The 25,843-nt window shown below is 36.1% G+C and overlaps 2 protein-coding genes across 2 annotated transcripts in view; one reads left to right on the forward strand and one right to left on the reverse strand.

Annotated features, from left to right (window-relative positions):
- Window positions 1-4,478: 4,478 nt before the first annotated feature.
- On the reverse strand, window positions 4,479-10,681 carry mrpl19 (mitochondrial ribosomal protein L19). The gene is made up of 6 exons (XM_038278662.1): window positions 10,546-10,681; window positions 10,312-10,426; window positions 10,075-10,193; window positions 8,300-8,434; window positions 5,043-5,224; window positions 4,479-4,715 (listed from the first exon to the last, which is right to left on the reverse strand). The coding sequence occupies exons 1-6, from the start codon at window positions 10,622-10,624 to the stop codon at window positions 4,494-4,496; spliced, it is 852 nt and encodes a 283-aa protein (XP_038134590.1). The 5' UTR covers window positions 10,625-10,681; the 3' UTR covers window positions 4,479-4,493.
- Window positions 10,682-11,527: 846 nt separating this feature from the next.
- LOC119779131 (protein eva-1 homolog A) overlaps window positions 11,528-25,843 on the forward strand; it is a 105,850-nt gene continuing 91,534 nt past the window's right edge. Inside the window, exon 1 of the mRNA XM_038278665.1 lies at window positions 11,528-11,789. Coding sequence (XP_038134593.1) covers window positions 11,678-11,789 — 112 coding nt within the window. The 5' untranslated portion in view covers window positions 11,528-11,677. The remainder of the gene's footprint in view (window positions 11,790-25,843) is intronic.

Here is a 25,843-nt window from a genome sequence, read left to right on the forward strand (position 1 = left end):
TGCTCTCAAACACTATTACTCCTTGATTCCTCTTCCTCATTAATAATTTACTACATACATTTAAAACTTCTGTAATCAAACTTGGCTTTGAGACTCTGCTATCTTTCTCATCTAATCATATCGCTAAACACTGATGTAGCTTTAAGTATTCCATGCATTATATGTAATATTTGTTTGACATCTGTGATCTTCAATGCATTTGCAAATTCAAAAGAGCAAGGAGTCAATATTTTCCTTGCAAAACAAAGACAAAGCAAAGGTCCGGGTCCTCTTACTGCAGCAGTGTTACACTTTTTGAAGCAGTGTGTTGAGTTTTATTTGTCAAGCCTCTATTTAGTCTACAGAATACTATGTGGTGCATGACTTCATTGCTCTCTGTCATTGCTGTGATAAAATGTTTTTATTTTTCTCTCATGTATGTGGGTGGTTCTGACCTAACTGTAATTTGTGTTGGGAGTAAAAATTAAGGGGAACTGCAATGTATGTGCCATAAATTTGGACATGTCATGATGTTTTTTATTTATTCCCTTAACCTTGCTGCAGTTTTTTAAGTTGGGCATGTTGATGGTCAAACCTACAAATCTCCCAGTTTTCCCAGAGATGACATTGCTCCTCCTCTCTACAAGGCTGTTTCTCTCTGGGCTACACTAAACCCCCACAATTACCGCTTTGACAAACAGGAGCTAGACCATAGTGCTTATACCTTGAAAAGGCAAAGCAAGTATTTCTGTTTATTGTTCTATAATAGATGAGAAAAATATGAACATTTACATTGAAATACATCTTTTTTCGTTCTCAAATTTTAGCTGCATTCTATCGATTGTGTCGCCGAAAATTTATACAACCACTGTTTTACATTGTAATACAAGTTGTACACTGACCACTTTAATGTGTCAAAAGGTAATATTCACAGTCTTGTCTCATGAAAAGATATAACCAATTATCAACAGAAACGTGAGGGATGTACTCTGTTTTATATGCAAACCAGGCAGATATTTGTTTATGCATATTACCTATGATGGAGCTAATTTTCTGTTGTGAAATAATGACCTTTATTAACAATTTTAAAACAAGAAAGTGGTGGGCAAAAAGGGAGAAAAAAGTGCAACAAAGAATCTGGGGTAAGAAGTTTAATCCTGAATGACAACATCGATAAGAAGTAGCCTAAATGTATGGGGGGTCCCCTCCACTCCACTGCTACTTTACATTTCTTCCCAATGATGCTGAATGTTTCCAAACGAGATATTGTTTCTTTTTTTTACCGGTAATTGGAATTTACTGATCATCCATCTATCTTCTCCCGCTTATTCCCTCGGGGTCACAGTGGACCACACACACATACACTCACGCCGAAGGTCAATTAAGAGATGCCAATTAACCTCACAGTCATGTTTTTGGACAGTGGGAGGAAGCCGGAATACCTGGAGAGAACATGCAAACTCCATGCAGAAAGTCCCCGGCCCAGGAATCGAACCCGGAACCTTCTTGCTGCAAGGCAACTCTGCTAGAAACTGCTCCACTGTGCAGCCCATTTGTTGATCTTTTTACTCTTTATTGATATGTCAAAAACTAAAATTTTACAGGACATGGACTATTTTAGTTGTGAAAAGTTCCGAATTCTCTAAAATTAGCTGTAAAACAGCTTCTATATGAATTAAAGTCTTGTTAGTGATGCACTAGAAAATGAGCTGTAGAAAATATTGTTTGAAGGACCAACCTTACAGAACGAGTTGCCTTAAAACACTGACAGTCAAAGCTTGGAAACTAAAGAAGTTATCTATTTTTAACATGTGCTATTGTTATCGCTTTGGAACTAAAGTTGGTAAAATAAATGGTGTAAGGTGTGCGTTGGATAAAATTATTGAACTGAATAATTTTAGCTCAGGTCTTCGTACGTGAGAATTTTATACCAGATTTCACAATGGTGGACTCTCCCCTACAAGATTTTATGGTTTTTCACTTAGGAGCTGCTTCAGCCATCAGCTGCTTGCAATGTAATGTTTCCTGGCAGCTGTTGCGCTGTCAGGTTGTCTGCGTGTCTCTAACAAAGAGAAAGTGATAGCAGCAGGAGCCCTCGCCAAGCCCGTGGGACAGTCGGAGAGAGGAACAGACGGCAGAGTCGTTCCACTGGAAGCATATGGTGAAACTCAAGTGTGTAATCTACCAAGGACCACGGGTGGCCCTGAGCTGCACATACACACGAGTGCACATTCACACAATGACAGGGTGTAATTTACCTGTTGGGGGCTGGAGGGCCTACGGGTGGGCCAGTCTCCAGTTGCACTTGTCATACATGTGGCAGCTCGAGCACGGCTCACACTAACACGAGGACAGTGAAACAAAATTTCCCAGACAGGAAGACCACAAGAGCAAGATATCCCACAGCACTATGAAGGTTAGAGACACAAAGGTAAAGACCACAACTTTACTCTGTGGGAGTTTCTTTACACACTGCATCACATCCTTTCCAATTCACCAACCTGGCTCATTTTCAAAGCCCCAGCTAGCCCCCTGAGAGGGAGGGAGAGGCAGGAGAAAGAGATGAAGGCTTTGCATGGGCAAGTGAAAAGGGAGGAAGAATGATTAGAAGAGTACATCCCTCCCCACATTCCTGCACTGACCTTCAGAGTGGTGTGGCACTACAGCTATCATCAGCCCACCATGCTTTACAGTTGACTGCTATTGATGGGTGGGATTCTTATCACCGCAAGTCCTGCATGCTCCAACCCGGTGACACAGCAACCGTGAACAGAGATTATTGAGTTTTGCTCAGGGATTGACAAACAGGGTGTCCCAGACATTTACAGTTGGCAGAGTTTGAGACGTCTGGTTGTTGTGAAAGGTGATTTGATAGCCCGTCAGCTACTTGACAAATGTGAGTGAGTTTGTCTTTTTGATCTTCTTTCCCAGCCAAGGGGCTTTTACTTCACTCCAGGTGCAGAGAAGTCAACCGGAGGGCATGGGAGGCTCATGCAGATGAGACGACACGCCTAAAACGCACACGCATAGACACACGGGAGTGACAGGAAGTTTCCTTTGAATAACTGCGGTTTAAACTGGTTAACCAGTCCAGTGGTGTTACAGTGGAATGCCTCTGAAGACTCAGTAATGTGCTTTAGGATAAACATTTAAGTTACTGCCTCTGCAACAGGACATCAATCAGTCCCAAGCAGCAATACTGAGAGAAATGAAAGGTGAAAGGATCAGCTGGTTCAGTGGGTAGGCTAATGACAATGTGTAGGACAGCAACTTGAAAGGTGGCGCTGGCTTTCTTTGCTGCTGGTTAGGGCTGATTGAGCAGAGTGGGCTAATTGGACCGCTGCATTCAAGACACTAACTTATTCAACAGGTAAAATATTTTCTTTAATATTCACGCAACTCTTCTAAAAATGCACTTGGTTGCAGTCAACACAGTAAACATAATCCCTCTCAGTTACTCCTCTGGAACTCCACACAGCGACTCTGTGTGGTCCATAATGAGCTCAACAAACATCTGCTACTCCTGTATTAGAGGCCGCATCTCATCCTGTAATATGCAGAAATTAGAGTGCAGAGACTCATTCAGCCTGTTTATACACACACACATTCACAAGGAGCAGACATAACATAAGGAGTCCAAGTGTTTTTATACAGCTCAACCGACGCTCTAACATACCATCTTAACACCACAATTTTCCATCCACACTAGTAAAACACTACCGGGTGTCTTTGGTTTCTCTCCTTGAGTTCTTCTTTTCCAAACAATAAATCTATTTTAGAAGGCAGGGATACTGAAATAAATTAATATATTTTAATTTTGGAAAAGTCTTTCATGATTTTTCAAATAACATATAATTGTTTATTTAAGTTTCTAGGGTATTTATCCTCAAAAAACCTTGCCAGACAGTTATGTAACATTGATAGAGCAAAAAGGGTGGAGGAACAGCACCACCTAGTGATATTTTTGTAACATGTGCTTCTGATCATCTTTTTTTTTTTTAACCTAGAAATCAAGAACTGCTTCTAAATGATCCAGATTCCCTACCAAGGCAATTGTACTTGTGAATAGCAAAAAGAACGAGAAATGCACAAATCACTACTTCTTTTTCAAGAATCATCACATTGATTATTAAATTATAGGATGACCAACAGTGGAAGCCCAGCTACTGTGGTTTGCTGTCTCATTGGGCCAATAGGAAGACAAAGGTGAACTAAAAAAGTAACGAGGAAAACACAAACCAAAGCAAAACTGCAAAAAAGTGAAATAAAAGCGAAAGTAAATAGAAAAAAGGAAAATGAATCAAAACCCATAATTTGAAGAACTTAATATTTTAATAATGACAACAATTACATTTCTGCTTGGTGACAGGAGACATAATGTAACGACCAAAACAAACTAGTACTCTAAACTGAGTAGATTGCCAAATGTCCATGTAGCTTAAAATGATGTTCAAGCTAGCCATCACATTATATCACGTCTTCGTTATTTTTCCATTTGCTTTTTGTTGCTCCAATCACTTGCTCAGGTCCTGCTGCACCTCTTTGAGGATCTGCTCCTCCAGTTTGGTGGTATCATACTCCTTCAACATGTCGTATTCCAGCCAAGGCTGTGCATGCTTCTGGGCACCCTCTATCTGTCGGGGTGTCATGCACAAGTCGAATCGGATGCCCTGGATGTTGAACTTGGGTCGTTCCCAGCGTTTGGACCAAGGTTTTGGCCGCATTTTTACTTTGATCTGGAGAACAGAGAGGGAAAGAAAGGCTTAATAGTTTAAATTTCATTTTTTTTTTTCCTTTTTCTGCTGATAAGTGTTACAATAGAGTTTAGATGACAAAACTGGCCTTCAAAAAAAAATAGACAAACCCTTCATTTATATGTAGTTGGCTGTATAAATGCTATTTGTTTCTTATAGCAGCTTAAGATCAAACGATTCATCAAAGCTACATTATACACGCACAGAAATATAAAGACCTTGTATAAAGGCTGATGAAGAGCAATGATTAAAGTAATTTAAGCAGAAACAAATGAAATCTCAAACTTAGGAATCTAACAGCCCTCTCACCTGGTTTAAAGGTACCTCTCCAGTAGGGGAGAAAGGAACAGGCTTCATTTCTGGGTCCACTGTGCTATACTCAGGCAGGGCATCTCTGAGGTACATCAGATTATCGTCCAGTCTTTTCTCCAACTTCAGGACTTCAATTTTCTGGATCCGTGGGCTGTACAACTCGTAACATATCTCAACACCTAGGATACACACACATTTTACCCAGTGCTCATTAATCTCACTGTTTCAACCCGTAAGAAGTGACCAAATTAATGACCAAGACAATAAAATAAGGCACATGTATCCATAGCTTTTGATCATTGTGCCACAAGGCTGTTAAATAATAAAGATATAGGGGTAAACTGATCTGATATTCCAACTTAAAAGTAATGGACTGGTTTTGGAACTAAGTCAGGCAAAAAAATAAATAAATAAAAAACAAAAAAAATAAAATAATAATAAAAATAAAACATACAAAGACTTTAACTGGAACCACTGGATGGTTCTGGTGAGGGGGGATTAACATGTGAAAAAGCACCACTTCTGTTAAAGCTAGTGGATGTTCTGCCATGTTGTTGATCTGGGGAGCGAGCTAAAGAGTTCATAACTTACTCCATAGAATAAATTGTATACCATAAGATTTTCCTAAATAATCCAACATGTGAATTTGTTTCCTCAATAAACGATAACTATTTTTTTTAACTAGCTTTTTAATTACCTTAAGTAGAAGGACCAAAAATGTTGGGTACAAAAGCATAAGAAAAATTATTTCCTGTGTTCTTTTTTATTTCTTTTGATTTTATCTATATGTAAGAGGGATGAAAAATTACCTAAAAAAATAAATACATAAATGAAAAAATAATACACGGAACATAAATCTTATAATTGTATAGATATGTTGTGGTCAGGAAAAAGCTAATTCCTGGGCGGGGGGATTTCCCTATTTGTGTATTTTCTCCTTTTATTGTGTTTTAACACCTTGATTGATTTATTTCTACATTCATTTATTTTTACTGTAACTTATCTCTTCCCAGATTTATTTCAGTATTTCTACTTTTATTTATTTATGTCTCCTTTTCTGTCCTTTTCTGTAAGGAATTGTCCAGTATAAAAAATATTTGTGAACATCAATATCCCATATTAATATTGCTGTTTTAGTTGATATCTGTTACCGTTTATAATATAAAAATGTCTCTACTCTTTCAACACTGCAACCAAACAGCTGACGTTGCTTTTTTGCTTTACCTAAACACCCCATCATCCTGTGCTGGATAACAAACACTGTAAAATGCCCACAAATACCACATGACCAACGATGTGGTTTCAGGTGAGTAATTCATTTGAGTACAGAGTGAGCTTCTGACCGTTTACTGTTGAAAAATTTGGCTTTGTAGAATTGCACAGAAGGAGAAATAGAAAATCCTGCACTTAATTGCTATTTTTAAATCCCCTTTTTAGCAATTTATCTTTATTTTAGGGGTGGGACGCAATAAAAATATTTACTCATGTTATCTACAGGGTCTCTAATTACTGAATGGAAAATAATTAAATTTTCTTCGGATATCAAATGCATTTGAGAAAATAAACCATCTTTACAATTCAAAATAACCCTTTTTTGCCCAATAATTGAATAAATAATTACATGAGCCAAAAAAACACGCAATAATTATTATTCTTTTTAATCCGACTATTTTGGTTATTCAACAGCTATATTTGTTTAAAGTTATAATACGTTCTTTTTTTTCATTTTTTTTAGAAACACCTGATATTTTATACAATTACTATGAAAAACAACTTCTATAGAAATGTGAAAAAAACATGAACATTGATTTCAGCACAATTACTTCCAGTAAATATGATACAAAAATATATAGCAACATGGCACCATATAGAGATGTCCTGATGCAGATTTTTTTATTTATGATGGGATATAGATACAGACCCTATGCTCACACAAATCATGCTTTTTCTTTCTTTACTTATTTTGTATTGCAGAATACTTGATCAAGTGATATTACCGAAACAGAGCGCAATAGTCAAGAACAATAGACATGAGAGCATCTCAACTTGGTAATATTAACCAATGAGCTAAAGAAAATTTAAACAGATGCAGAGTTTTTCGACCAGCCTGACAATATCATTTAGATACAGGCCGAAATAATCCAATATAAGTTTTCTGCTAACATCGGAATGATATCCGGTAATAAGATTTTAGATCGGGACATCCCTACTTACAATATTGCCTGTAAACAGAAGATAAAGTTTCATTTCTAATACTGACCGTTCAGCGCTGCATAAAGCATTGCTCAACTATTTCTATTCAACATGCAACATTTAGTGTAATTAAAACATTTACCGTGGAGGGTACCATTTCTCGTTTAGCCTGTTCCCTAGATGATCCATGTTCTAGGTCCTAGGTCCTTCCTGTCAGCACTATTTGGATAAAAAAATATTACGCTGACCCCGGAGACACTTCTGCCTTAGCTTAGATGTTAAAACCAGTTTAAAGTATTCAGTACGAGCAATGATGGTTTGTAATCCCGATGCTGGTCGTGAGTCAGATTTACGGTTGTACAAGAAACAGCGATTACAAAGGTTCCCACTAGGGACTTCATTATGAATATAAAACAAATTCAATTAATATGTATTTTTTTTATTTTTTAAACATTTAAAATGTTAAGCATTGTTTTAAATGCTTCTAATTATTTCAACCAAATTACCGTATTAAAGATTGTGCGTGACCTAACCAACCATTACTAAAATGGTCAGATACACTTGGATTAGTCAGTTTGTCCATGATTAGGGGTGCAACTAACGGTTATTTTGCAAATCGATTAATCTGGCAATTATGTTATATTAATTAATACTATACTATTAATCGATTACTAAATTGATTGATACTAATCGATAAATCAGGACTAATCCGATTGTTTCAGCCCTACCTATGATAACCCATTAATTCAACATTTCAAAGAAGCAAGAACTTAATGATATAAACCTAAAAAACTTGAAAACATTAAAGAAATGACCCAAAACGTTCACTCTGTGATCAAAGAGTCATACTACATCTTCCTATATTTAGAAATATAACCTAACCTTAAAAGTGCTTCAAGCCTGAAAAACACATTTGGTTTTCATGTATCATGTATAGCCCCAAGAATTCATTTTCATACAAAAAGAAATATCTAAAATAAAAGGGGGTGTAATTAAAATTTTCTCCTATATGGTATTCATGCTTATTTATTATAAAAAGTTTGGAGAAGAGCAAACCTTACCTTGACTGTTCACAATGTTTCTTAAGATAAAAGTGGCCCCAAGCCCTTTCCCACCCCTCTGGATGCAAATTCCGACAAATCGATTTGTTTTCCCACTAGCATTGGGATCAGCCATGGTCACTGCAAGGATGCTGCCTGAAAGTAAAGAAATTAAAATAAGAAAACATGATTTTTGGATGAATAACATGGATATTAATAAAATGATAACGCATTTTTGCTTCCTTATTACTATTTTATACACGATGTCTTTTTCAGAGCCTGTCCAGTTATTTCCAATCAATATTCTCCAAAGGTTACTGGAATAAACCAACAAAACTTCTGTAGTGTTTCTTTGGCTTTTATAAAGATTGGAGGCTTTACTTTAATGTGCTGATAGTCATTTTTTTTCACCCTCTTCTGGCAAGGTGATGAACTTCAACCCAACTTTCCTGCCTAATGATGAAATGTCAATAGTCAATAGATCCAATACAGTTTTTGTATTAAGGTTTAAATCAGGTAGTTTTTTGTTTGTTTTTATTTTACTGCCAATCTATCTTCTTTTTTGTGAACTTAACTAGGCCTGCAACTAACGATTGTTTTGCAAATTGATTAATCTGTTGATTATTTTTTCCATTAATAATCGGAATGCCAAAGAGTCTTTAGAGATGACTTTTCACTAAATTAAAGTAGGTGTAACTAAAACTTTTCCACTTGTTTAGTTCTGGATAGAACATATTGACAGACAACAATAATTGTGGCTCTAACACGGTTAGCTAAAGGCATGTTTTAGAGCCCCCATAATCCAGTTAACGATTAATCGATTACTAAATTAGTTGAAGTTTATTTCAATAATCGATGAATCACGATTGTTTCAGCCCTAAAATCAACTTACCGGTACATCAATTGACATCGAATTCTGACCAATTGTTAGTCATAGCTAATGCAAAATTCCAAATTTTTTGTTGTTTCCAGATTTCTTTAGCTTCTTAGATGTTTGATCGCAGATACTGATATCTATGGACATACACACAGACTAGTTTGAAGCTTTAACACCTCAGCAGGTAGAAATACAGTGGAAAAGTTAATCAATGTCCTCGATGGAGCAGATGTAGCGGTAACTAGTAGGCAACTCTGCTTGCTATGGAGGATCACGATTCATTTATAGGTTCCAATGGTTTTATAATGCCTGTTCTGCATGTCCTCCCTGGTCTCTTCTCTGTTGACATTGGTTGCATACACAAAAAAAAAAACATCAACAACAAACATACTAATTACAAAGGAGCACCAGCTCTGCAGAAGGTATCTTCTCAGCTAATTAAAAAAAAATGGATTTACATTGATAGAAATTAGCTTAGAGTTGGGAGGGTGGCTTGAAAAATTTTACCTTAGCTAATATAGTTTCTCTCTCCATTTTTTTCAGTTGTGATTTGTAATTGTTGATACTACAATGAAAGTTCAGCTCATATTAAAATAGGTAACTTAGTCTACATATGTTGTTTCTGTCCATTTACCATTAATAATGAGTTTCAGAATTTAGGTAGCTTTTAGTGACCAAGAGCCTACAAATATGGGAGCGGGTTGAGAATGCAAGCATACTTCAAGTGTAGCATAATTATTATTCCTTTTCATAATACAGTTGCACGCAAAAAAAGAAAAGGAAAATCTAGAAACGAAATTGCAACTACCAAAAGTTTTTTTTTGTTTGTTTGTTTTTTCTGGGTGGGGATAAATGAAAGGCAAGGTTCAGATAATTATAATGGTGAACTGTGATCCCCTTAAAACATTTAGGCTCTTACCCACATAGAATTCAGGAATGTTTAGCATTTTCCTCCTGCGAATCATGTCTTTCCTCTCCAAAAAGAATTTGAAAGGATCTGTCCTCTGCCTGGGAGGGACAAACTCTGGGCTCAGAAACCTGAAAAAAAAACGAAAAAAAAAAAAAACAGCAAGCTTAATCCACTGCAGCAGACGAATGTGAGCCATTCTTATGGGATTTTAACAACATGATGCATACGCTGTAAGAATAATCTTACTTCCTCATAGAAGCCACAGTCTGTGTCTTATCCACTATAACAGGTTTGGAAGGAGGGACAAATTTAGGAGGGTCGCTGTCCGCCGCAGGGCGACACGCAGATGTAGAAAACACCCCTGAAAATATTTAGGAAAAAAAGTGTTTAACGGGTAGTTGTTTTTCCCGTGGGGTAAACCGGGACACCTGCAGGTTCTATATATACTATGTATATATACTATAATATAAATATACTTACTTTCATACTGGAGCTGCAATTTTCGACAAAAACGCAGCGATGTAACAATTTTATCAAGTCCTCTAGAGCAGGCCGCCATGTCTGACCTTGTATCGTCACATTGTACGGAAACAGTAAAAGCCCAAAACGTTCGAAACGCGTTTACGGGAAACTGGAGCAGCAGCTTCAAACACAAGATGGCGCAATTGCACCATCAGTTATCCGTCGCTTCCTGATAAAGTTTTGAAGGTAAGAAAATATATATATAAATAACAAAACCTGAAAAAAAAAAAAAAAAAAAAAAAAAAAAATATATATATATATATTTTTTTTTTTTCTTCAGGTTTTGTTATTTTTTATTATTATTATTATTATTTTTATTATTATTATTATTATTATTATTATTATTATTATTATTATTATTATTATTATTATTATTATTATTATTCTCCAACCTTAATTACTATGGAGCTTGAATATCGCCTCTGTCTACTCTATCAAAAAAGTGAGGTTCTTAAAGTTAAATATTATTATACAAACCATTTAAGCTTGAATTATTGTTAAACATATTTAAGATTTTTATAGAACAAATATTGGACTGTTCATTAAGTGATTTCTGAAAAAAACAACATTTTGCTTGCTCTGGATTTTATCTAAATATATCAGAGTTAATGGAAGGATAAAAATAAATTATATATGATAGTAAATCATGTATACCACACAAACTCCATATGAAACGATTGTTATTGTAAACAGGGGCCCTAGTATAAGCAAATAAAGACAAAGCATTTACAAGGTGTACCAATTTTGAAGAAGTCTATTTGAATGATTTACCTATTATATGTGTAACTCTGCATTAAATAGGCTACTACATTTGTTTCAATGAGACGTTTCGCCCTGCTTCTGTTTTTCTGTGATCTCCTGGATCTTGATACCGAGGGTGGCGCAGTTCCAGCAGGTGGAAAGCCTCCTCCTTCCAAGCGCAGTTTGGACACAGCTTCAGACCCAACCCTCTGCGATCCAAGAGGCAGTGTGGAGGAGGGAGGATGAAGGAAGTCTAGAAACATGGGATCGCACATCTCTAAAAGCTGGAATCTGTTACCGATGGGTTTCTTTCAATGATTCGGAGTCGATTCCAACCTTCGAGGCTTCAATGATGTTATTCTCAGATTGGACTCTCTCAGTCGTCAATTTTGCGCTTCTATTAGGAATAACGTGTCTGAGCGTCACCTGTGATTTCACCAAAGGCTCTCCGGACTTATCAGGTGGGGATTCCTTTTTTGAGTTTCAAACTTTAAATTTAAGAACAACAACAACAAAAAAAAAGATATTTATAGGCTAATCGAATTGTCCCATACATATAAAACTATAATGCATATTTACTTATGCGTAAAACAAAGTTCTAACTTGCATTTTCATCTGCAACTTACACTTAAAATGATTATTAAATACACCTTTACTAAAAACAAACGCTACAACTTTGAGCGCTGATTTCATTCCTGTATCGCATCAGGTTGTTTTCCCATGTCGACCCGCGCCTCTGCGTGCTGCAGCATGCGCTCTCAGATGTTTGCCTCGTAAACCCATTCAGATATTGCCTACAACTTCAACGCGGAAAGGAGAAAAAAAAGTTAAATGGAGCAGAAGGTTTTGCCTGCTTTAAGACCCACTTTCTGTGGAACGATCCACACTTCAAAAAATAGGTTGTAAAGGTAATTATAGTAGTGATGATGCGGCTGGTAGAATGATTTGTATAATGTGGTTAATATGTTGCTAGTATGGTCTTTTGCATACTGATGTGGATCAAGTACACTGCCTCCTGTTTTCTGGTATTGCTTTGAAAGCTACTGTAAGACATTACAGTGCATCTGATCTGCCTTTTTTTTCATCTTCTACAAAATAAACATACAAAGTAAGTACTGTAAGACATTACTACTGCAGTACTCTGAAAACCTTTTGCCTTTCAATGTTTTGCAGATTTCTGCATTGCTGTCACATTAACATGTTTCACTTCACCCAACTCTAACTGTCACGAAAACATACCCTGAATACAAAGTTTAGTTTCTAAATGATTATTTCAATTGCTTCGGATGGAACATGCCCTAGGATTAGCTGGGAGAGAGCACAACCAAGTTCCACTTTTCTGCAATCATTTCCAAAGAAGGTGTCATTTGGCAGATTTTAGGCAGGCCTTTATTCTAAATTTACCTTAAACTAATTCATGGTTGTCTTTTGTCCACATTAGTCCATTTCTTACTGTTGAATCTTGGCACATTTGGCCTGCACTGCTTTTATTTATCTGGGTTATATTGTGAACACCTAAGATAAGATAAGATAAGATAAGATAAGATAAGATAAGATAAGATAAGATAAGATAAGATAAGATGAGGAGAGAAGATAGACTGTATTGATCTCACAGTGAGACAATGTCACTTGTAAAGTCAAATCAATAGTCGAAAGACGGTGCCAAAAGTAGGAAAAGGTACATGGGGAATATACAGTGTGTCCACACACACTTAGGTGTACCCCGCCTCTCGCGCGTAGACAGCTGGAGATAGGCACCAACACCCCTCGCCACCCCACTCGGGATAAAGTGTGTCAGAAATGGATATATCTATATCTATCTATATATAGATATAGATAGATATAGATATAGATATATACACACTAACAGCTGGAGTCACAGGGTATTGAGTAATGATTGCTCTTTAGTTCTTTGACAAGCTATTGCAGCTGTAGTGTAAATATTGTAAAGTGTGAACCTGAGAGAGTTGATCCATTCTCCTGGAATTTTTTATCAGTGTTCCATTAATTAATGTGTGTTCCATGTTATCTTTGTGTTTAAAGGCTCATGCCACAATGTGACGTTGTACCAAAGCCTTAGCAATGGGTTGGTAATTTTACTCAGCTTTCCAAAATGTGATTAATCACAATATATTTTTGACATAGGACCAGAATAATCCAGGTGGATTTCTTTCCCTTTAGAAATAAAATGAGCATTGGGAAACTACATTCTAAATTTGCTGTTTTCAAATGTGTTAGATGGTCTGAAATATTGCAATTGACCCAAAAAGCACGGAAAAATAAAAGGAGTCACTTTTTATACTCTTCCACAGCACTTACTTGCTCCATGTTGCATAATAGTCTGGGGAACCTGGGAAGTCTGAAGGCTTTATTTACGGTGCTATAAAACAGGAAGGAGGCTTTGTCCTCAGTGTTAATTAGCCTCTAATGGGTGTAGTGGTTGGAAACAGCAGAGTGACACTGCGGTGAAAGTTGCTAATCAACAGATGTGTGAAACATACTCCCCTGTGTATGATTCTTGATAGTGTCTAATGAGCTGCTAAAGATCATGGTCTAGGGATGCCTGTTAAAGCTGTAATTACCACATATGTGTGAGTGGGTGTTTTTTGTCACACATAGTACTGCTAAGCAGATTATGAGGTGCTTAATTCAGCAGGAGCCAAAAAGATTTCACATTTGGGCTTACTGGTTCACGCTAAGCGATGCTAGATGATGCAAGTTTTTTCCAGTGATGCTCTTTCAAACTCCTTTTACACCAGTGAGAAATGTCTTCCAAAAAATCTTGGCTTAATTGTAGCCCTTTATAATACCAAGATGCTGTTTTCTTTCTTGTGAGCTAGAGGATTGCACAAAGATGCTGCGTAAACATCCCCAAATGAATGATAAGTGAAAGAAACTGCCAGAGAATACCTTTGGGGACAAAGACATCCCCTGTCCTCACATTCTTCACCAGTTGAAATCTCCTGGGAAACAACCGAAAGATGTTTGATTGACTTGTTGTGTTAGCTTCTTCACTGACAGAAAGTAGCTGTATAACCATGTTGTGCAAGTTTGAACATTCAGAGCAATTTAACCCCACTTCCCCCTAAAAACAGCCTTGACCAATTTCATCTTTATTTTTCAACTGCACAAAAAAACTTATTAAGAACCTTAATTTAAGGATGTTGCTGAAAGACCCAGTTACAATTCTTTCTCCGTGGTAAAGAGAGTGAGATCTTTATTTACAATAATCAGTGATATATGTAAATAAATAAATGTAAATCCCTTTTATTGTCCCACAATGGGGAAATTCGCTCTCTGTATTTAACCCATCCGCCTTGGCGTGCAATGGGCTGCCATTGTGTAGCAGTGTGTTTTGCTCAGGAACCTAGAGTGGAGGCGGGGGGGATCAAACCAGGTACTTGCAACCTTCCGAGAGCACAAGCACACTGCTCTAACCCACTAGGCCAACACTCCCCCTTTTATATACCCTCATTTGACTCTGAGACTCTATTAAAGAGAATGAGTCCAACACATCAAATCTCCTTCACTAGATGAGATGTAGGCATAAGTTATTTGTCCATATATTTTTTCTTTTTTATGCCTCAATCGTCATCAACCTTTATAGAAGACTTGAAGCCAGGACACCTTCTTGTTTTATCCCTGAAAAGACCAATGAGGCAAGGTAGGGTCGAGGTCAACTTGCCACTGTTATATACCACCCACTGCATGTTGGCCAGGCTTTGGTAAAATACCACGAGAGACAACATACGGTTTCCACCAAGAGTTTTGTACATTATTAGGTGACTTTGAAAACTAAAAAAGAGTCGATCCAGTCATAGACTCGCAACCAAGTTGTTTAACCCTTAAAAATGAGACATATCTAACTTGTTTCTGTAGCACTTTATGTCAACTTTAGCTTTATTTTTATGAAAGCCTCTTAATTCACCACCAGTTGGCCTAGAGGGCGATAAATGAACAGGGAAAGTCATTTTAGAGATGGGGGTCATTTTGTGGCTTAATAACAGAACTGTTTTGTGAAATAGGCTTTAGTTTCATCTGACCAAAGCTTGTTATGCCATGCTGAGTTCCAGCAAAGTGTTGGAATACAGCATAAGTGTTGGAAAACAGAAAAGTTTTTTTTTTTTTTATTCAAGCCAAACAGTTGATTGACATATAGCAGCTTCCAGTTGTTGCAAATCTTTGTTCCAGTAACCTTAAAGTGAACTTTAGAGTTTGCTTTCCTGCTTTTGCCATCCCTATTGGAAGCCCCTGGTAGATGGATAAGACTGGGCCCTCTTCTAACTTGTCGGTCATGTTTATTTATGAGTCAGGTAAAAGGTTTACGCCTTTGAGCCAAGTAAAAAAAACAGGAAAAAAGAAGGCAGTCATGAGTTTTCTATTTTACAAGTAGCATTCTTTTCTGTAAAATACAGTTTGAAATTGTCTGTGTACTGTTATATTTCAATGCTGTAATGGCACTTTGATGCATCATCAGCGTCTTTAGCCTACTGCTAAATTACAGTTTGTTGGTTGGTAATTTATGTCTGCTTCTGCCCCATCATCTTCATCAATTACAGTATACAGCTGCCTCCAGTGATAATTAAAGGTGCACAGAGAGCTGTGCAACATTTAAGAGCCATTAAACTTGCAGTGGCATTGGCTAATTAATACTCTACCTTACATGTCAGTGATGCTTTTTTAAATGAGTTTTTAGACTATAACTTTTTATTTATCTTGAATACTAAACTCCTACTTCCTTTGTTACCAAAGAACCATATTTCTACTGTTTGAAATGTTTTGAAAACATTTTTGTAAGAGAATTGTATATTTTTTTAGAATGACCAAATTTTACCCCAGAAAGACTTGACCATCAACAAGTCGTTCTGAAGGTAAATGAATTGTTGGGCTACTCTATACAGCTTGAAACTCAACACTAATTAAGACATTTTGAATTGAAAAAGCTTCTTGGATGGGCAGCAAAACTTCTTCAAACTTGGAAGGGTTTATTTCTTTACTTTTTTGGAAGGTAAATGAAGGATGTGATTCAAACAGCTGTTGGGATTTTTTTCAACAATAACAGCAACATTTTTTTCAGTATGATCTTTGTTTTTTTGTGGCCGATGCCTTCCAACAAAATCTGACACATGCTTTGAAAAGATGCTGCATTCCTGTTCAATCTCAATAGACAAACCAGTCTCGCTTAAGGGTGACAGTGAGGCCACTTTCGTTCTTATTCCTACGTCATAAAACCCAGTGGACAAACCCCTTTCTAATCTCAGTCAATAGGATGAGAGGCTGTGGAGGGGCCATGGGGTTAACTGAGGTCAACCCATCATAGTAAACTATGAGAGTGTGTGGTGGTGGTGGTGGGGGGGTTATCATCCATCTTTCTCTTTGTTCCCTGCTGTCACCCTTTCTCTCTCTCTTTTTTTTTTTTTTCTGGATCGGTTGACATAAAGTTAAGACAACCACCGTTATGAAGTTATTTCAGTTAGGACAACTGTGGCTAATTACTTAATTCATATTAGAATAATTTTATAATATTTTAATATATAATATACTTTTAATATTTTAAAAGTTTTATAACAGGTCTGCTTTTATGATTCTTAGCAAGTTAAATGCAAAATAGAAGGAAAAACTTGGGAAATTCCTTTAAGTCGAACAGTTTTTGAAATGCACACTCTGCTACTGCCAAGAAACTCCTGCATTGTTTATTATTTTAATATATATAATTAGTCCCTAATAAAAAAATGGAGATGGAAGTCCAGGGACTTATAACCATTCTAGGTACACCCAAATATGAGCAAAATAAATATTAGCTGAATAATTAAGAAATGAGGTAGTCTTGGCATATTCCTAGCGTTTAGCATACAGAGGTGAGCCTATCTTAAAGATGTATATGGAGGTCTTGTTTTGATGTAATTCCAGTATCTTTTTAAACAACAATGGTATGTGTTTGTTTTTTTTTCTTTTTTTTTATAGACGTGGTACAATTAGAGAATGTAATCCAGGGGTACTGCTTTGAAAATGACCCATTTTTTGTTGTCGCATAAAAAAGAAGAACTAAATCTTTCTTATGGGGAAGTACCAACACATGCACAATATGATTAAAATCTGTAGCAATTAGTGCACACCAGTGTAAAACCCACAAAATATCAAGATATAAAAAATAGCAATAGGGAATTTCACAATAGTTACAGGTGGTGCTGATTTAAAAAAAAAAAAATCAGCACCCGCATTTCAGTTTTCTGAAAAAGTTATTTTTTTCCCCCATTTTCTAAATATAAATCATTTTAGGCCTACTGTTGATTTTTAAAGAACATACCACTAAAATATCTTAGCTCCCAGCTGTTGCATATGTTTATTGCTTGTTTATTCATGGTTTTCAAGTACAATATTGTACATCCAGTCAGGTGGTAATAATTAGTAAAACACAGAAATAAAATATTTACTTAGCCAATAGGGTTGATGATATAATCAGAAGACCTTATTCAACCACGGTTAACTACTGGCTTAGAAATATGTAAGGTCAGTGTACTTGACAAGACCCATTTAAACTTGAAATTTTGCTCAATTATAAGGTGTCACATGTATTCATATTTACTAACTGATAGTTGCTCATTGGGGGAACAACTAAGAAAGAACCCAATACAAATCATTTGCACTAATTTTTCTTACTTTTTCACTGAGTTTTATTACATAAAAGTTCAACTACAGAAAATTGTCACTTATTGTATTTTTTCTGTTCCTGAAAATGTAAAAAAGGACTAAATTCATTCTAGACAAGCATGTGGCTTAATTTTAAATCAATTAAGCAGATTAATAATGTATTATTTTTTATTTACCACAGAATTATTTAGTATATGTGGATGCAGGTAACATTTTGAACCCCATGCTCTACTCTTTTAGCCCCTTCCCCCCCTTTACATACTCATTATCTCACCTCTGTCGACTCCCAGCCCTGTTCTCCTCTTCCCCGTTGCCTTTACTCCTCCCTAGAGCTTGCCTGATCACTGTTTCTGTGTTTGCGTGTGTGCCAGGTGAGCTCTGTCTAAACAAATCCTGCCTCCCACTTGTTTTGTCTACCACGTTGCAGGCAGGCGGCTGGGCGGACAGCGAGGGCTCAGCATGAGGCTGCTTTTCTTTAAGTATTGAATAGGAGGCTCTTTAAAGACCAGTTGCTTTGAACAGTGTTCTCAAAGAAGTGAATTGAGGAATGAGCTCAGAAGAGTAAGGTTTAGTTTTGCTAAGATCCTTTCTTGATTTAATCTTTTTAGTCCATCAAGAACCCAAGGCTGATAGATTTCAAAAGAAAATAGGTGGACTTTCTTTTACATATTGTGAGCTTTAAACATGGCTCAGAATCCATTTATGATCCACTTTTATTCGTGTTTTAGTTTATATATACATTTTTTACCATTTTCATTTTGTTTATTGTTATGTCTATATGCTCTTGCCATATTTTAGATAAATCCTGTCAGAAAGGTCTTGGAATATTATGGAATTCCTCAAGTTTTAGTGTCTTACTTATTTATTTGTTTTTGTTTTACAGTTTACGCCTTTAGGTCGGTATTTTTATTTCCCCTCAGTTAGTATTTGATTAGTTTTTTAGTTCAACTGTCTCTTTGTTAATTAGTCCTCCTCCGTCAGCATACCAAGGTTCATTCTGCTGCAATATCCTTATTATATCCTGATCAACCTGCATGCTTTGTCATTTTCCATTCCTACTACATACATAAACTTGCTATTGTTACAGAATTTACTGGATTCAGAATGCTGTCATAAGACAGCTTGACAGAAGAAAAAGCATGGATGTGTTAAGAGAAGATGGAAGCACATTTTCGGATTAAAGTCGGAATAATTATCTCACATGATTTCCAGCTGTTACTGCCACTGGTGTCCTGAATGAAGCAATAGCATCAAACTTCTCTTTCATTGTCTCCGGATAACATGCACCATCACTAATACTAGCTGACATGATAAAGTAGAGTAAAACTTGCCTGATTACAACCCATTTATGAAAACCTTAGTCCGTGGGCGTGCAGGTGGCGCAGTGGTTAGTGCACCTGACCAATTTACGGAGGCCTTAGTCCTCTATACGGCCAACCCGGATTCGAATCCGGCCTGTGGTCCTTTGCCGCATGTCTCTCCCCCTCTCTAATATCCCCTTTTCTGTCAGACGAACGAGCCACTAGTGCTGTAAAAATGCAAAAAAAAAAAAAAAACAACGGTCTATCACTGATCTCTGGTCTGCATTAGCTTGCTAACTCTACCTCCTGTTTTATACAGCCAGGTGTAATGTCAACACATCACCGCATTACTAATTTGCTTCAATGGATGTTAAAATATCTAATTTACATTTAAACTTCCCTCAAAGCTTTGATGATGTTTTATGATTTGTTTGTTCTTTTAGCAGACATGCCTTTAGATCACATAAAGCACATTATTTGCTGCTTCATCCATTTGCTATCTATTACTTTGTTTGTTTTGTTAATATTTGTAAGTTTATTTGATAGACTTGTGTAAATTTCTTATTATTAATGTGTAGTTTTTATCATAAATGGAGGAAGAAAAAACAAAAACTTCAAAATCCAGCCCCCTTAAGCAGATGTCATAATAATTGTCGGCATCAGCCTTAAAAAAACAAAAAAACAGTTTGGTTTAATCTGTAGTCTTGACTTTAATCTGGGGAAGATGGCTTGTAATAACAGCCTAAAACAGGCTTTAAAACCCTCCAAAGTGATAGGAAAGCGATTCTTCAAATAACAGTATAGAAAACATTTTCAGCAGCAACGTAAAAAAAAGTGTAGTTATCACAAACAGTAAATGACACATGATTGATAAAGGGTAGGTTTAATGACTTTTTAGGCGAATGGACCAATCACTCTTTCTCATAGGTGAATTTTGTTTTCATTCTTTAATAGTTATATTGTTTTTCAGGGGGGGAAAAAACATCTAAAGCTGACAAATTCTAGTTAAATAGGTATTGAGTAGTAAAGGACACTTCACGTATTCAAGTCATTTTTTGACACAAAAAAAAATGTGTGGAAACAAATGATGCTAAACATAATTTCAATGGAAACAGCTCAGGGACGTAATAGACAACTTCTGTCTCCACTAGGTGCAGGCTGTGAGGTGTCTGTGTGTTATTTCAAGAGGAAGTTTGGCCTGATACAACACCGTAGTGTTGACAGATTTGTAAGTTCCTCCCTCAGGATACAATAAGCGTATACAAACACACACATAAAGCAAAGCTTGACATCATGCTGGTGGAACAACAAAGTGCTGTTACTGACGAGACATGAGTGTTTACTACAGGAAGCTAAATCTATTTCAGAATCGGTATGAGGAAATTAAGATATCCCTCCATCATTCAGCAATTAACAAAGACGTGGTAGAAACGGCTGCCAAGGGAGGATGTTCGGAAAGTGTGAAGCAATCTATTTCTCCTTTTTAAATGTATATATTTGGAAATAAAATTAAAAAAGGAATTACCTGCTGGGCGTTGACAACAAATGTGGTTCCTAGAGGCTAAGCAAAGGGTCATCATTTAAGCAATGATAGCTTATCTATGATGTGTAGCGTGTGGGCAGTTGAGTGAATCGGTCATCCTAAAACTTGAAGAAAAGGTCATACTGGGCTAATGTTGACTTAGCCAAAACCACACAAGGCTGGCACTATTCTAAGCTACTTAAATGTCATTTGTCCTATAACTGCTGGGAGAGTTTAAAAGATTTAACTGTTTCAAAAAAAGATTATACAAGTGCATGAAGAAAACAATTTCTCTCATAGAGATGGGAGTACACTGCACTCCCAGTGCATTGGGCTCAAAGCCATAAAGAAACATGCAAACACCTAAATAGGGCAGATAGGACATGATAAGTGTTTTAATACACTTAAAACATGACGTGTTTTAAGTGTATTAAAACACGTGCAAACTTGTTTGCAAATACAGATCTGATTTTCACGCAAGGTGCTTATATTCTAAAAACCAAGCTGATCTGATTTATGGTATTTACAATTCATAAGTGAATTAGAGTCAGGAGCAGAGTTGTTAAAGAAATGTCTGTAGTCCTTGCAACCTTAAAAGACACTTTGGTGCAATGACATACGATGGAGAGACTCAGCTCACATGTGGACATGTTTAAACTGTCAAAAATTAAAATAGTTACATATTAGTTGGAAAAAAGATGTCTCACAGCGGTAAACAATTCTATATACAGTTAGACTGGAAGAAACACATCATGCCTGAACTTAAGTGGTGCAATGATATAAAAAGTACAAGAGATCACTCTTGTAAAGGAACATTTAGGGGAAACCTGAAGGTATGTAGGGATATTTTTTGCCCTGGCTCTACATGAAGTACAGTTATGTTTTATTGCATTATTATACATTTTTGGTCAGGTGAGTGCTGTGATGAGTGGATGGTTCGCTGCAGAAGGGTGTCATGGGACACAACAAAGATAGCTTTCTAGGTTGTATGATTGAAGCTTGACTTTTTAAATTAAACTTTTGTTATTTTCATTTTTTTCCTTTTACTTCTGTTTGTAACACTTTGGGAAACTTATGTAGAGTGTGAAATATTATTTTCTCATGTTATCATTATTTTATGACTCATGGCCAAGAATTTTGTCTTCCTTTTATGGACACTCTTAATCTTTGTAGATCAACCATAATAAGATTTCTTATTGTACATGTATTTTTTATTCTATATGTATTTTTTATTCTCTTTTTTTTGTACTACTATTTGGATTTTTTAAACATCAGGTCTATAGACTAGATGTATGTCAATACACTGTACTTTTAATGCTGCCAAAGAGAAGTCCATGAACCATATTTAGCAATGTTAGAAAAGAAAAAAACATTAGAAGCAGGCAACAAATCGAGTGGGAACTTCTCCGAACAAATGTTTTTACTATGGCATTTGCATTTTGTAAGGTTAGATTGCAATATGTTGTTTATTCTTCTAGTTTATTTTTTAATTAATGTAAAGTACTTTGAATCCTTGCGGTACTGAATTGTGCTATACACATAAACTCCCCTTGCCTTGCCTTTGAGTTCAGTACTAAAATCCCATTAGACTTAACTTCCCTTTCATCGAAAATTACGATATTTCATATACGCTCCTGTCCAAAGGTATGCTATCGTTGTTGTTCTAATTCATGGACCAACAAAATTACATAAAAGGTTATTTAAACATTTGAAACCAAATAGGTTAATGTTATGGTTGCATTGTAGTAGTGCACAGGTGCTGGTGGATAAAAAAGTTCTCAGAACTTGTTTGTGAGTACTGATAGTTTGAGTTATATGAGAGAAGATAAAAACTTTGCTTTACAGGGACACTTTTTTTTATATGAAAACATTGTATACTAATTTACACCATTTTGGTGTGTGTGGAAGTTAATCTATACTCTAAAGCAGTATATTGACATAGATGTGATTATGTTTATTGTTTATGATAAAAAAGACAATAAAGCTAGCTAGATATCTTAGAATTTGATGTTTATACACATTAAAAGGATTTAGTTTGCTATAAGATAAATGAATGAGGATTTTTAAGCAGTTCAACAAATTTATAATTGACTTTCTAATAGAATCAAACTCTAGGTCTAACCCTAGACCTGTTCAGGGTGTACCCTGCCTCTCGCCCATTGGCTGCTGGAGATAGGCACCAGCACCCCTCGCAACCTCGCAAGCGTGTCAGAAAATGGATGGATGGATAGAATAAAACAGGAGTTAAACCAATATGCAAAAAATTTGTGACTTCCAGTATTTCTTTAAAGATATAACAGAAATAACAGTATACTGTACAAGTGAACTTAGTATAGTACTGAAGAAGTAAAGTGCAATGTATTGGAAAAGCAGCCATTTTTTTAGCATTGCAAATAGGTGAAGCTATGGGAGAAGCTTCATTGGATTAGAGTAGTATATAGCTGACATGTTGCTTGTTCCCTAAAATAACTGTGGCCTTGAGGTCTAGTGGTTAGAGCATCGTGCTTGGGTCCCAGAGGTCCTGTGTTCAAGCCCCACTCCGACAGACTGCCAATCTGGGTCCCTGAGCAAGACCCTGAAACCTTAATCAGACTTTTAAAGGTCATGCCACATCATCTCAACAGGATTCAGGTTAAATTACTGTAAAGGACATTCCAAGGTCTTCAATTAGTTTTCTTCGGTGATTCAGAGGCTTGGATTTTTATCCAGCCGGCTGGTCATTCCAATTCAGATTTTTCTTCTTTTTTTTTTGCAATCTGCAAAATCCTCGATTAACACACTACCACAAAACATCCAGAGTCAATAAAACAAGAATATTACATTCAGCTTACTTTTATGACATGTGGTAAAACTTGTATATGACATTTATGAAGTGGCTTATGCCATCTGTCATAGTGGCATGCCAGATACCACTTTTTCGCTCTCGCTGTCACTCCTAAAAGGCAGGTGTCATACCTGTTGAGTTGCCTAACAGTAGCTTTTAGCTTAGTAAACCTCGTGTCTCTTCAGAAAGCGGTTCAGTCTCATAATCTCAAAATCAATTTTAAAGATAAGAGAATAAGAATTTGGAGATTACTGGAGATTACTCTAGGTTTATTTAGAATAAACTTTAGGATAATTACATAACTTTAAATATAGACCAGATAAATCAAAGATAGGATAGACAATGGATTTAGGAATTAAACATGTTATTATCCAAGTTGAGATCTTTTAAAAAAAACAAACACAAAAGGCAAGGTTCTACACTAATTCTACTTTACAGATACTGTACAGCAGGGATGGGCAACTCCAGCCCTCGAGGACTTTAGTCGCCCATCCCAGTTTAACCTATAGTTTCTGTCAGGCGTAGGAACTGTCATAAGGAACTTCCTAGAATTGGATGTCAGGGAGATTAAATATGTCAATTTAGACTACATAGGAAAAAGCAGATATTATTTTTTTTTTCAAGGTCACCTTCTATAACCTGAGATAGTTAAAAAATGGCAACAATCTATCCCATTAATATTGTTTGTACATTGTTATTTTGTTCAAATATATAGTCATTCTTTTTAATAAAAGTATGCTCATATTCAAGATTTAACTCTGATAACAATAATATGTATTTAATATTTGCACTAGTTATGGGTTTTTTTGGACTATGTTAATTAATTAAATAAGATGTTCCCCAGTTAAATAAAACTTCTTAGTCCCATTTTTGAGAAACCTAAAAATGTCTTTATAGTACTAATTAGTGTGGAAAAGTAATTGGATTAATTGATTATTGAAATAAAATCTTTAACTAATTTTGAAATTGATAAATCAAAATAACTGGAGTATAGAGACTCTAAAACATGCCTTTAACTGGCAGATAAACCCACTTAGAGCAGTAATTATACCAAGATTATGAAAAAATATATTAACATTTTGTATTTAAGATAAAAAACATTTGTCAATATCTTCTATCTAGAACTCCTCAAGTGGAAAAGTTTGAGTTAAAAGATCTTCTTTCAGGGACCTTCTGCTATCGATTTTTAATCGATTAACCAAAAAAAGTGATCGACAGATTAATAAATAAGCAAAATGATCAGTGGTTCTAGTGCTAATAGTTTAGAGTCATGTGGCCCTGTTCTGGACAATAGTCCAGTCAGGACATTTTGAAGGGACCTGGAGAGACGCAGTTTTCTTGTTTGTCATTGAATTTCTTTAGTCCATTTTATTGTTTAAATGACTCCAAAGTGACAGATTTTAAAACTCTTATACTTCCCATGAGCTAAATCAGGAAAACAGCTGTTTTGCACCACAGCGTTTTACTATAAGGCGATTCACTACTATCACCTTGTTGACTGTAAAGAGAAAAGGCTCTATATTTTAGTTAGAGGTGTGACTTTATTTAACCATTGTCTCATTTTGAGCTAATCTGGGTTGCTTCTGAAATGACTCAAATGTGCTGAGACTGAGGTTTTACTATCAGCAGCGAAGCACTGTTTTTTAAATCAGCTCTTATTTCTAGACGAGTGTCCCAAAACTAGGCATTAATGTGATAATCATTATTTTGCATAGACGGCTTTCAATACATAAAACCACCCAAACTGCCTAACCAAGTGTTGAGTTGGATGGATTTTTTTTTTTTTTTGTAATGACTGTTATTGTGGAGAGTGAAGAAGAGCAGGTCTGATTCTTTGAAACCACTTACCTACAAAAATGTATATATACATCACTGGTGTATGTTTGCACTTGCCCTCTTCAATATGAAGTTGGAGGCGGTTAGACACTCCAAAAACAACACTGGGAAACGTGAGGAATATTCCTGTGTAGAGATCACAGCTGTGCTGAGAAAATATCTTTACATCTTGGCTGCCTCTGTTTAGTCAACAATTGAAAGATTAGCAAAGAATGCTGTCTCATTTTTCATGTTTTCAGCAGGCGTTATTTGCCTTCATCTTGTGAGCACAAAGTTGAATTAGACAAATTGTGACGTCTGCAGCTGCAATCACAAAACCAAGTGTTTTTTACTTTTATTTAGACAGGTAGTCTCTTTGAGATTGGTGGTCTGATTTGCAAG

This window comes from Cyprinodon tularosa, unplaced genomic scaffold, assembly GCF_016077235.1.
Source record: "Cyprinodon tularosa strain WSP-4 unplaced genomic scaffold, ASM1607723v1 ctg143, whole genome shotgun sequence".
Lineage (NCBI taxonomy): Eukaryota > Metazoa > Chordata > Actinopteri > Cyprinodontiformes > Cyprinodontidae > Cyprinodon > Cyprinodon tularosa.